Raw genomic sequence first — 13507 nt, 5'->3', positions numbered from 1 at the left:
TTTGACTATACTAAACTATATTTTATTTTGTTTGGAATTCATACTTATGTTAATGTAAGTACCGAAATTATCATCTCATCATACTCTATATTTTTTAAATAAATGATTTTGCTTTGAAACGTCAAGTTATTCTAAGTCCCTGGCGCGACATTTTGCGAAAGGAGACTTGTTACGACCAAGCGACATTTTTCGAAAGAGACGTTTTGCGCATGAGCCAAACGTTCATCACATTCGTCCACCAACTTTTACTCAATCAAAGGCACTACGTCACAACGTGTCACTCTTTTTCACTTCAGTCAACATCAGTGGTCTTGTAGTTGTAGTGGTAGTAGTAGGTTTCCATTGTCGAAAGTGTCAAAGCATGTCAATTAGGTACCTACCTAGTTCTTTTGTTTTACAAATCAAGGGCATACACATCACAAGGCTCTGATAGCTATTTATATTTCGCGATCTTTATTTTCAGATACTACAAAATATAAGACACAAAATAGGGCTTATAATAAGTCCTAAGTGATATAATACTTTATTCTAGTTCGAGCGCCGGAGGTAATCAAACATGTTTAATTTTATAACAATTTTGCAATGTACGTTATCTTTATTTTGCAACATGTATTATTGATATATTTCTATGATAGTAATTACGTAAAATAGATAGCCATATTAATTATATTATATTTATAGCTGTTTCTTGAACATATAATTTCTATAAATCTTATTTTAGCTATAATGAAGACATTATCAAGTCTTAAAGATATTCCAGCGTTGTCTAAAAGTAACGTCCATATAAGAAACGAAATAGAATTATTGAATAAGATAAATAGTCTAATAACTCTTGGGAGTCGCAGTCTGCAGATTGTCACTGACTTTGATCACACCCTCACTAGGCACACATTGGATAATGGAAATACTGTTCGGACGAGTTTTGGTAAGTGTTTAATTTTTTATCAGTGCTGTGATAATTTAGTAGTAACTTATCTCTCTTGAAATGTAAGTTTTGTTTGGGTACTTAGAACTTGTTTTTTCAATTTGTCAAGTGTGGTCAGTAAAAACACTATTTAACCAAAACAAGATACAAAAGCAGGAATGTAATAATAATAAATCTCAATGAAGATGAAAATGAAAGATACATACACCCTGCCAAAACTCTCTGATTTTTAGGAATGTTCACGGACTGCCCTTCGGTGCCACAAAAATATAGAGATGAAGATTTAAGGCTGTCCAACATTTACAAACCAATTGAATGTGATGGAACAATGAGTGTTGAAGAAAAGACCAAGCATATGGTGGATTGGTATGTGGCCGCCAACAACTTGCTCAAGTAAGCTATATTTAATTGTTCTTGAGTGTCACACACATTGTTATATATTAAATTGTTGTACCTTGCATATGTATGTATAAGCCAGGAATCCCAATGTAGGCACTTTATACATTTAATGCCTTTGAAATAAATAAAAAATAGATTGCTTCTTATTTATTACTAAATACAATATTCCTTTAGAAAGTTGAAATTCTTTCTTGTTTTTTGTACCATTTGTACATATTTTAAAGTCAGCTCAAAATGGTATACCCACCTGCAATTTTTTTACATTACAAGTAAATACTACTATATGTATGAATGTCAAATATTAAATATTTAAGTAAATAGTTTATAAAAGCACAGTGAAGCATTCATATTAAAAGAATCCTTTTGATTGTATTTTAAAATATCAATAGTGTTGTTGAAAGTGTCATGTAATGCCAGCTCCACACTAACAGCAGCAGTTTCAGTGTACATTGCTGGTTTTTCCTTGCGGTAAACACTATGCAATGTTTGTCCATTCACTTCATGTATACATATGAGTTTGATGATAGGGGATAGTGTGTAGCCGTCATATAAAGTAATAAAAATTTGTGTTGACACTATACATATATCTTTGATTTTGTGCTGGCTTTAAAATTCACTTCTAATTAACCTTAATATGATTTAGTTTTCAAAGTATACTAAAAAATAATGTTTGCTACTCATGACAACATTCTTTTCAGAGGTCTGACCTTCCCAAGGAATGAATTAAAAATCATAGGAGCAAGTATGAAAGAGCACTATAGGTGAGTTTATTACATTTTTGTCCTGTCTAGCGCTGAGAAGACACAATAGATAAACAATTGTTATGTGGTATTGTTAGTGGTACCTGTGTAGCTGACGTTAAGAAGTTATAAGAGATACCGATAAGATAATATTAACAGATAATATCTATATAAAGATTAACCATTACAATTATCTCCAGTTTATTTAGTGTTGATACATTTAGAGATGTTTATTTTGAATGTTTTTTACTTTTAAACTATGGTGGTTAAAGAAAATTTTGCTATAATAAAAATTATAATATAAAAAAGCAAAAGCAAAGGTATAAATCATTATATAACAACAAATACAGTTGTCGGACACTGCATAACACACTGTAATAATTCCAGGACAGGTGTAAAGGAAATGATTGATTGGAGCGAACAGAAGTCAGTACCGGTGCTAGTGTTCTCTGCTGGCCTCGGAGACAGTGTGGTAGCCGCATTAGAAGGCAGCAACTTTTTGCGGCCTAACGTAAAGGTATTGGGAATTGCCATCTTTTTTGTCTCACTTATAAATAACTAGCTGCGCCCCGGGCTTCGCTCCAGTGGGAATTTCGTGATAAAAAGTACCCTATGTGTTATTTCGGGTTTATTGAGAAACCGTTACGCTTGATACATTCCAGGTGGTGGCGAATTTCCTAGCCATGGACGGTGACGACAAAATAGTGGGGATAAAAGGGGACATAATCCACACGTTGAACAAGAACGAGACGGCCATCCACGACACGGAGTACTTCGATCTGGTGCAGTCGCGGGCGGGCGCGCTGCTGCTGGGCGACAACCTCGGCGACGCGGCCATGGCCGCCGGCATGCCGCACTGCCGCCACGTCTTGCGCGTCGGCTTCCTCAGCAGGAACGTCGACGAGAATCTCCAAAACTACCTCGAAAAATTCGACATCGTCCTGACGGAGGAACATTCTATGGACGTCCCGAATTCCATACTCGAGTTGATACTGTGATTTTTACGCTTCCGATGGACCTTCTGTACTCAAGTATTGTACATATTTTGTGTATATTTGTAACACTGTTATTTAATTACTATTGTAATGTGAATGAGATTGTTATTTTGTTAAGTTGGCTTCAGAATTTTTCTATACGAGGGTAGAGTAGTTATTAAGTATTGCAACACTCGGATAGAATACTCAATTCTGGATACAGCTCTTGTTTTTTTTTTTCAAGTTTATTTTTATATTTTATTGAAATTTTCAAGTATGACTATAATAAAAACTGGCACTGCATCACTGATTTTTGTTGTTGAATTTGTAAATTGTACCATAGGAATATCGTGAAACAATTTAGTTTTTATAATAATTATTGAAAACAACGAATTGCTTTCACGATATGAATAAAAATATTTCTGCTATGTATTTAACCTTTTGATAGTGAGCGGCCCTGAAGTGTAAACGGTGGGGTGTTAAATAAAAGATGATAATAATAAAATTTAATATTTTGTTATTATTATAAAACAACACGTAATATTTATGGTAATGTATTTTCTAGTCATTGCTGTGTCCGAGTCCGGACTTGTCAAGTGTAGAACAAGCGCAATATCACAAAACATAAATGCATATTTTAGTACAAACATATGTTTACTAAAAGTCATCGTCAGCTTTGTTTCCGCCAACAGCTGAGATGTAACGGAGTTGTGTCACGGCTATATTCACTGACAGTAGGGAATATTACTGCAATGTTGTCACGCCAGAGTGCAGCACTAGATTAAAATGTAAAAGCATAGATAAAACGAAAGACTACGATCTACCGTAGTCAAGTGAGATATAACCTTTACAACTTCCTGGCACATCATGCACAAAGTGACAGATTGAGCGTTATAAAGTCGGAAAATATATTCTGTTCTTGTTTCTTTTCGTGTAATTTTAATAAGCATTTCACTTGCATGAGCGAAATAAAAGACACGACGAAATCCATAGTTTTCTTAGTCTACGTGAAAAAGCGTATTCTGGCATTGACAGCCTTCCAAAGCGTGAAAAATTATATTGACAAGTGAACCACAGCAACGAGTGGTTTGTATACCGCATGTGTTAGTGCTGCCATCTGTGTTGAACATTGCGTAATATTCCTTAATCGAAATATAGTTAACAATTATACAATATATTCAGTAAATAATTCTATATCAATCACTTCAAAAGGAAATCCAAACTTTAGATTCACTGCACGCGAGACCAAATAGTGCCTCCTCGCTCACTCCAAAGAACGTGTTTCGATCGTCATGTAGCAAAAAGTGTTGGCAAAAATTACTACAACGAATTGTTTAAAATTAAATTGGTCTGTGCCTTTTATGTACTGACAATGAGAAAAAGTATGTGAATAAGGTGGATACTGATTAAATGAACATAGTTTTATCTTTTCATGTGAATAAATCGAAAATTGTTGTACATGTTTAAGTGGCCACATGATCAAATATATCGTTGAAAAACTCCTGATTCTGTGTAACCTCAAATAACAAAAGCAACAGAATGAGGACATCTATAAATACAGCTTAAAAATAAAACATTGTACTAAAATTGTTAATCACTAAGTCCCAATTCAAATATGGCAAGAAATTTAAAAGATTTACATGATCCGCCAGATGCCAGCATAGATAAAATGACTGGAAAATACATGTTATATCACAATAACCTATAAATTTAAAATAACTGAACAAATTAAAAGCTCTAAAATGAACAACAGTCTTAGAACATACAAATTATTTACACAAAGATTTGTTTTATACGAAAATATGCTACTGTACATATAACATCATCGTCTATATAGAAATATATAATTTGTATTTATGTACAAACAATAGTAAAATAGTAAAATCTTTTAGGAATCATTAGGTGAGGCAGACATTTGTTGGACACGCGACTTCGCCCGCGGACAAACAAGGCACTTCGGGTTACGAGCAATCACCGCTCCTACAGCTATGTCAAACTACCTATACAATATATTTATATATTCATTATGATATATATACTTCAGAGCTTAATCGAAATTTCTGCGAATTTCCTTTATTGAAAGGATCTAAAAAATATAATACAATACAAATAGTATTCGAAATCGCAATACTACAAGTAAAACAAATCAGTAAGAAAGAAAAAACTTCATAAAACGCCAATAGTTATCGCAGGAAAACGATAACTAATGAGGACGATAAATAATACTATAATAATAATTACTGGCATATCTTAATGCTTGGTATGGACTGCACATGATTTATGCTAAAACAATAGTAGCGTTGCTAATACAATGCAGTTCTTTCTTATCTAGTTGGCTGCAAATTCTAAACGACAATTGCAATACTACTGAATAACATTTTAGTAGAATGCTTCGATAAGACTATAAAAACTTCTACTTTTGGACTCGGGAGTTTGATTTCAGGGTCTTTATATACATACAATCGACCCTTCGCTTCAGCTAGTGCTGCTATACTATTACTCGTTTCCGTGGGAAAAAAGCTCACGCCTGTAATCGGATCGCGATCGATAAAATTCAAATGAAAAAGAAAGCTCTATTGCACGTATAACTTAATTTGCCATATAATTTTTGACTTAGTCGACACGATTTCGTCGTAGCAAAAACTCGTGGTAATCTCACTGAAAAACGGTGTTAGGAATTCTAGTATTTAAAAAATTGGGGCGTCTTGGGGCATAAGGCGTATTTTAAATTTAAAAAATCGCAGCGATTGAGTCTTCAATGATATTCGATGCTCGGGCGAGTCCCGTGTCCGCCGGTGTCCGCTCACGCAGTCTCGGGCAAGGCAGGTCGTTATATTACTACTACATTACACGATAGAAGGAAGCCAACACATCACACAGTCTACATACTCTAGGTATATTTGTACACTGTTGGCACACCACTAATTAATTCAGGCTATAATGTTTTAATAACGTAAATTTCAATAGTTTTTTTTAATAGAATACTTTATTTTTATTTAATGATTATTTGTCGTTTGATTCCTGAATTAATATAAAGGTATCCCAACGTACACAGATACACAATCTTAATTTAGTGTCGTTAAATTGAAATAAGTACAAAATAATTACTCAGTTACTAACACGACACATGCATTTGAAAATAATCTTAATTGGTCGAAAATTAATTTAATTCAGCTATTTCACTTTTCATTGGAAACTCACAGACACACACAAGTATATAGAAGTGGAATTATGTTAACAGAACGAAAACTAATCTCTATTTCGTTATTACTATAAATGTAAATTTAATTATTTATATATTATTTGCCTCTTCACATTGAACGATGATGAAAATAATTGGAATACTAGTCAACAGGGAGATAAAAAAGTAAGCTTAAATTCTTAATTTTAATACTCAGTATTCGATTGACATTGGCCCTCTTCCAAAGCGTACACGATATCATACAATAGAATTGTCATATTGGATCACGCTAAATTCAGCTGTATATTATTTATTTATAGTGTCTATTATTGATTGATGATATCATGAGGCTTCGGATGAAAAGACCATATAGAAACTTCTGGAAATCTACTCGCGTTGACTAAAATACTGATTAGACTTACACAACATCGATGCGTCGCCAGACCTAAATACTCCGTAGGTCGCGTCCTAAACCCAAAAGACTAGATTCGATTAAAAGAAAGCGGAACGATTTAACGGGAAAAACAGACGGTACATTTAAATAATACCTATTCTCAACTTCGATCAATAAATCGATACGGAATCCGCCATATTTATTTCTGAGTAGTAATGTCTAAATTATAATACTTTTTAAAAAAGACAAAAATTTACGAGAATATTGTTAATGAGAATTTGCCTTAAATATTCTCGTAACATCAACATACTTGGCCCAAATCTGAGTCGTGGTCAGATTATAAAATTTTCACCAGTCACATTGCACAATCATCTCACTGATATAAAAAGTCACGTTTCACGTCGCTATGAACACTTGTAGGGCATCCCTACGTTTCAAACTAAGATATATTGAACGTAAATAAATTATTAAATAATTCAAACATCCGACATACGGAATGGCGCGATCTAGTAGATCGCAGACTTACAATTATTCAGGTCAGTGACCGCGGCGGGTCGTTGGTCCCTCTAGTGGTACAAAGCACATAATAGTATATAGTTGTATGACAGATCACAGCCTAGTTAAACATACGAGTGGAGGTAGCAGCGGTCACGTGATGGCGGCCACCTCAGGCACTGGCTTCTGCAGACCGTCCTCGTCCGTGGATCTGGGAATAAAAAACAAAATTAATATATCTCGTTGATAATGAAATTGACAGAAATAATCTTGAAAGTGCTTTTTCGCGTTGAGATCCATAATTCTCTTTTCCCAAAATGTGCTTAAACTTAAAATTATCCCAACCCCAAAATGTCCCTTCCGCAAATAGTAAATTTTCTTTCATAGGGGAGTGCTAGCACCATTAACACTATTTTCATTATACAAAAAAGAGCAATCCGTGCTATATATGGTTTGAGGAGAAGGGATTCCCTTAGACAATACATATTTGACAACATTATGCATGTCCGGAAAAATTTAAACTTATTTAAAAAAGTTGGTGATTACACTAATAATAAAGATAAATTGTCTGTCCCCGGGCATCGGTTGGCCAAAGTTAGAATGTCTTTTGTTGGGAACTGTATCCGTTTTTATAATAAATTGCCTAAATGGATTCTTGATTTGCCGGACAAAAAATTTAGAAATTATATAAAAGAAGTACTTTGTAAAAAGGCATATTACAAGTCTGATGATTATGTGAACGACAATAATGTTTGGCCCAAGCATGGTGCAGTATCCTCATAACATATGTAATTGATTTATGACATTATTACGTACGTTTTGTACATTTAGCTTTTTATTTTCAAATTCAAATTCAAAATTCTTTATTCAATTTAGGATGATATACATCACTTATTGACGTCAAAAAAAATTACTTAACAAATCTGTCCAATCCAGGTGCCGTAAACCAAGGAGGGGTGTAGCTATGTATAGTGTACTATGTATAGTGACGTCACTCACCTGTAGACGTGTGCGGCGCCGGGTTCAGTGCGGTAGTGCGCGGAGTAGGGCAGCCGCCGCTTGCGCGAGTAGCTATGTATAATGACGTCACTCACCTGTAGACGTGTGCGGCGCCGGGCTCAGTGCGGTAGTGCGCGGAGTAGGGCAGCCGCCGCTTGCGCGAGTAGCTATGTATAGTGACGTCACTCACCTGTAGACGTGTGCGGCGCCGGGCTCAGTGCGGTAGTGCGCGGAGTAGGGCAGCCGCCGCTTGCGCGAGTAGCTATGTATAGTGACGTCACTCACCTGTAGACGTGTGCGGCGCCGGGCTCAGTGCGGTAGTGCGCGGAGTAGGGCAGCCGCCGCTTGCGCGAGTAGCTATGTATAGTGACGTCACTCACCTGTAGACGTGTGCGGCGCCGGGCTCAGTGCGGTAGTGCGCGGAGTAGGGCAGCCGCCGCTTGCGCGAGTAGCTATGTATAGTGACGTCACTCACCTGTAGACGTGTGCGGCGCCGGGCTCAGTGCGGTAGTGCGCGGAGTAGGGCAGCCGCCGCTTGCGCGAGTAGCTATGTATAGTGACGTCACTCACCTGTAGACGTGTGCGGCGCCGGGCTCAGTGCGGTAGTGCGCGGAGTAGGGCAGCCGCCGCTTGCGCGAGTAGCTATGTATAGTGACGTCACTCACCTGTAGACGTGTGCGGCGCCGGGCTCAGTGCGGTAGTGCGCGGAGTAGGGCAGCCGCCGCTTGCGCGAGTAGCTATGTATAGTGACGTCACTCACCTGTAGACGTGTGCGGCGCCGGGCTCAGTGCGGTAGTGCGCGGAGTAGGGCAGCCGCCGCTTGCGCGAGTAGCTATGTATAGTGACGTCACTCACCTGTAGACGTGTGCGGCGCCGGGCTCAGTGCGGTAGTGCGCGGAGTAGGGCAGCCGCCGCTTGCGCGAGTAGCTATGTATAGTGACGTCACTCACCTGTAGACGTGTGCGGCGCCGGGCTCAGTGCGGTAGTGCGCGGAGTAGGGCAGCCGCCGCTTGCGCGAGTAGCTATGTATAGTGACGTCACTCACCTGTAGACGTGTGCGGCGCCGGGCTCAGTGCGGTAGTGCGCGGAGTAGGGCAGCCGCCGCTTGCGGCGCTTGCGCGAGATCACCGCGCGGCCCAGCGACCCCGGCCGCACAGAGTTGCGGATCGCGTGCGACGCCAATCTAACGTTAACATTAATATTTAAAAAAATGTTGTTGGATTGTTGAGTCTTGTCAAGAAAGTGCTGAAAATAAATGACGGCGCTGTTTCCTGTTGGCTGACAACACTGGGTCAACCAATCTTGACCATTCTGTTTGGTATCGCAATGACAAAAAAATTTTGTTCGTTTAAAGTCCATTTTCTTCACTTTCTTAAAAGACTATAAGTAGCCTTCGAGTTTCGCAACTCTTGACTCCGACTTGATAAAGAGGTGAAACTACACTAGTTCTAGTCGATGGAATATGAACCTTATTTCTTCCTCAACTTATATCTCTTCTCCGGATGAAGGTACCTAATGTTTTCTTGATTATAAATCAGACAAGATTGATAATTTCGTAAAGTGAATCACAAAGTAGATCAGACACTGATAAAACCGAAAATTTATTAATAATGCCATTTGACTATTAATGATAAAGACCGGAAAACATATTTGAAACATGATCCAAAGATAACTTGAGCGACCTGAATTATAAAAAGCATGCATGGTTGTAATACAAGTGGTAGTATAGCGATGTTCATACCTCGGCGCGAGCGCCAGGACAGTGGAGAGGATGACCACGAGCCAGTAGATGGGGTCCTGCATCGCGTGCAGCAGCACCCTGAAGGTCGAGGGCATGTTGAAGCACACCACACATAAGTTCTGGAAGATGAGGGTCATCACGAAGAAGGATAGCAGCGACCCGGTCAGCGCCACCACGTGGATTATCGTCTGAGGAATTTACAATTAAAAAGAAATATTACAATACAACACAAATTACGCAATAAAATTCTATCTAGACTAGATATTTTCGGACGAGAGTAATTTTAGATATAATTTTCATTTTATATGAAATAATACAATAGGTTACAAGAAGTGTATCAAAATCTCAATTATTGTGATGTGCACACTAAAATTAAACACTATGACAGCAAGCATAAAGTTCAACCAATGTTATTTGCGGCCAATGCAGAGAGTCTATCCAGTGACAAAACACAAATTTTGTCTGGGATTTCGAAATAGTCGTATGACGTAATGAGTTTGTAGTTCTTCTGCGTAGGCCCTAATAAAAATTATTATAAAAAATAAATTATTATATTTTGGTTTAACCATTGATTGACTTTCTACGCTCACCGATCATTCTTCTACATAGTTTTAGAAAATCTTAGAACTAAATTGTTATAAATACACTATCTCTTAATTTGTGAGTTAAAGTCGTGCTGGAAGCCGAAACTGTGGTTCTATCACTCTGGTGGCTTTCACACTCTGTTACACTTACAAGTTTTTTATCAAATTGCTGCATGGAAACACCGAATGACAGTCAATATGTAGTAGTTAGCAAATTGGTTAACATTTGTGTTTATTTCGCATTACAATATTTTAGTTTGATATTTCGTAAAACGACGAGCCTAGTTCCCAGCTCGTCATATTTGTATATTTGAAACCCTCTAGTTATGTAGATAAGGTAAATAATGCTTTATCCGAATATTGTATTGTTCGCTAGTCGATCAGCATGATGAGTTGCGAATCGTCGCGAACCTCAGTAACTAATCCTCAGGCGTAATAATAAGACAACTTTTAACTTACCCAGCTTTACGTATCAACAGCGACGGCGAGCATTATGAGACAAGTAATACAGGTTTCGAACTGCCATATATTCAAATCAATATCTTTATATGCATAGACCACTAGAAACCTCCGAAATGAGACACTATCCCAAAAACCCCCATTTTTTATTATACCTAGTAAGTAAACAGTCTGATGGTAAGTGGTCACCGCATCCTATGATGGACGCTTGCAACACCAGGTGTCGCAGGCGCGTTTCCTATTTCGTGGCCTAGGACCTTACTCCAAACTCCTTACTCCTCCTGTAATTACACTGCTTTTCTCATCATTCCTACCGGAACACTGCTTTTTAGCGGCACAAATATATTAGAGAGGTACAACTGGATAATGATGGGCAAGAACAGAGAAGGTTGGCGGAAGGAGGCCTATAGCCACCCAGCAGTGGTCAACGGCTGGACACAGATAATGTAGTATGATAAAGAAATACGAATTGACTCACCCAACTCCTGGTCTCGACAGCGACAAACAGCAGCATGATAGTGAGACACGCAGTCATAGTACAGGTACCAAAGTGCCACATGTCCGCGTCAGTGTCTCTGTACGCGAGGGCCGCGGTGAAGAAGATCACGAGGCTGATGTAAATGCACTCGGCCAGCGTCACCCAGAAGGAGTGGTTCTGGTAGGTGAGGCCGCGGCGGGAGGCGCTGTAGAGTCCCGGGCGCTCGATGAGCAGCGACGCGGGCGCCACGCGGTCGTAAGCGCCTGGAATGGAAAATAATATAAACCTATCGACTTCTAATACATTTTAAATGACTTAAAAAATGTAGTCTCAATTCGTTAGGGTTATATTTATTTATTAGAGGCCAACCATTATGTGACGATTATAATATTATATTACGTCACAGATAAAGGGGGAGACGATGATTTGTGACAAAGAGGTTGGAAGGTGGCCCTGTATTTCGTGACGTCATAATTCAGTCTAACATGTCGTATTTAAACGCGAACTTCGACTACCTATATAATGATATTATTAATTATTATTATTTAGTAGTTTTATATTAATTTCCATCACATTTTGACACACTAGAGAGAAATGACGCACTGGTAATGGGAACTCTTGAGTACTGACCAATAACGATCGGCGGCCAGGCGGTGAACATGAGGTTGTACAGCATGAGGTGCATCTGGTCTATCATCACGTTGGCCGAAAAGCCACAGTAGAACTGGTACCAGAACACCAGGAACACAAATGTCTGGAAGATTAATGATTTTTTTGTTAGAGCTTAAAATATACACATTTATTTATCCGTCGTAAGGTATGGGGGAGCGGGACGTAGCGTAGAGGCGCAAACATAGACGTAAGATTTATATGGATAGGACAACACATTGAAGTTAATTAATGTTATTGTTTATAATGTCAATTACCTAGTCCTGAGAGTTTATTTTCATATATCTTTGATTTCGTTCCCGAAGAAGTAAATGACCACACTAGCCACAGAGTGAGCTAGTTTACATAGAAACTCACGGCATTCTTCAAGAAGAAGTAGATGATCATCCTGGCCAGGCGGTCGTAGCACCAATGACCGTGCACTAACAGCATTCGCTCTATGTACTTGAACCTCGACAGCGCGAAGTCTGAAGCCATCACTGCTTGCATGCCTTCTTGCCCGGACAATCCTGTTTAAAATTAAAAATGTAATTAAAATGTAGATTGTGATGTAAATGTGTTAGTATTATGTGCACTGCTGACACATTTAAATAAATAAATGATAAATGAATTAAATTTTAAGCAAATAAATTTTTAAATATTCATTTGCACCGATAGATTGAGAGAAAGTAGGAATATATAATCTGACCAATGGCATGGTTGTACGGAATCGAGGATTTTATTTCAGTCTGCGAGGAAGAAGAAACCATAGAATATACCAGCTACATCTTCCGCGCAGATTGGAAAAACCAATCAAGGGTGTCTATAAAACTGGAGATTCCTCTCATATGCGATGGGTTAGCAACTTGTCACTATTTCAGAATCTTATTAACCAATTCATTATCAGCTCGCTGTCCAGGTAAGCCTTCGGGATTCGTGACTCTTGCCTGCCTCGTGAGGGATAAAGACGTGATAAAACTATTTACATACCGATTCCTACATCGGCTGTTTGTATCATGGAGACGTCGTTGGCGCCGTCGCCGATCGCAAGAGTCCTTACGCTTAGCTCTTCTTTCACTGCCTGCAAAAACAAATGATTATTGGTAGAAAATAATAATTAAATATTTCAATTCATTTAAAAACACGAGCACAGTGCTATACACGCATCAGCTTTAACATAATAAGAATAAGCTATTTCACAAAAAATAAATACTTGGGATACGAGTTTCAAAATGTTAGTTATTGTATAAGTGGCGAAATTTAAAGTATCTAATTTATCTAATTCCCTTATTCATTTCTTGAATAACTATTTGAAACAGCTTTGGACACTTTGATACGATACACGCCACGAACGGAACTGACGTATCTAGCCTACGCAGTAGAAGATTTATAAGCAATTTATATGTAACATGCAAAATTTGATCACAAACAAAAATCAGAACGGCAAAGAATAGAAGCTTGTAAAATCAATGGTAAAACACTTTACGTAT

At 38.1% G+C, this 13507-nt stretch overlaps 2 protein-coding genes across 5 annotated transcripts in view; one reads left to right on the top strand and one right to left on the bottom strand.

The window, feature by feature from the left end:
- Positions 1 to 231: 231 nt before the first annotated feature.
- cN-IIIB (cytosolic 5'-nucleotidase IIIB) lies at positions 232 to 3341 on the top strand. Of its 4 annotated transcripts, none has more exons than XM_053743670.2 (7): positions 232 to 372; positions 464 to 584; positions 722 to 925; positions 1159 to 1318; positions 2023 to 2085; positions 2452 to 2581; positions 2727 to 3341. In XM_053743670.2, the coding sequence occupies exons 2-7, from the start codon at positions 557 to 559 to the stop codon at positions 3060 to 3062; spliced, it is 921 nt and encodes a 306-aa protein (XP_053599645.1). In that variant the 5' UTR covers positions 232 to 372; positions 464 to 556; the 3' UTR covers positions 3063 to 3341. The 4 variants fall into 4 exon arrangements, with proteins under 4 accessions (XP_053599645.1, XP_053599647.1, XP_053599644.1 ...); XM_053743672.2 differs by having other exon boundaries at positions 233 to 372; positions 464 to 546; XM_053743669.2 differs by lacking the exon at positions 232 to 372 and having other exon boundaries at positions 384 to 584.
- Positions 3342 to 3538: 197 nt separating this feature from the next.
- LOC128669137 (phospholipid-transporting ATPase VD) overlaps positions 3539 to 13507 on the bottom strand; it is a 43826-nt gene continuing 33857 nt past the window's right edge. Inside the window, exons 10-16 of the mRNA XM_053743668.1 lie at positions 13008 to 13098; positions 12396 to 12547; positions 12000 to 12123; positions 11370 to 11632; positions 9849 to 10036; positions 9153 to 9290; positions 3539 to 7319 (exon numbers count right to left, since the gene is read on the bottom strand). Of these exons, the coding sequence (XP_053599643.1) occupies positions 7262 to 7319; positions 9153 to 9290; positions 9849 to 10036; positions 11370 to 11632; positions 12000 to 12123; positions 12396 to 12547; positions 13008 to 13098 (1014 nt within the window). The 3' untranslated portion in view covers positions 3539 to 7261. The remainder of the gene's footprint in view (positions 7320 to 9152; positions 9291 to 9848; positions 10037 to 11369; positions 11633 to 11999; positions 12124 to 12395; positions 12548 to 13007; positions 13099 to 13507) is intronic.

Source organism: Plodia interpunctella, chromosome 4 (assembly GCF_027563975.2).
Source record: "Plodia interpunctella isolate USDA-ARS_2022_Savannah chromosome 4, ilPloInte3.2, whole genome shotgun sequence".
Classification (NCBI taxonomy): domain Eukaryota; kingdom Metazoa; phylum Arthropoda; class Insecta; order Lepidoptera; family Pyralidae; genus Plodia; species Plodia interpunctella.
This window is presented reverse-complemented; position numbering and strand designations above follow the sequence as displayed.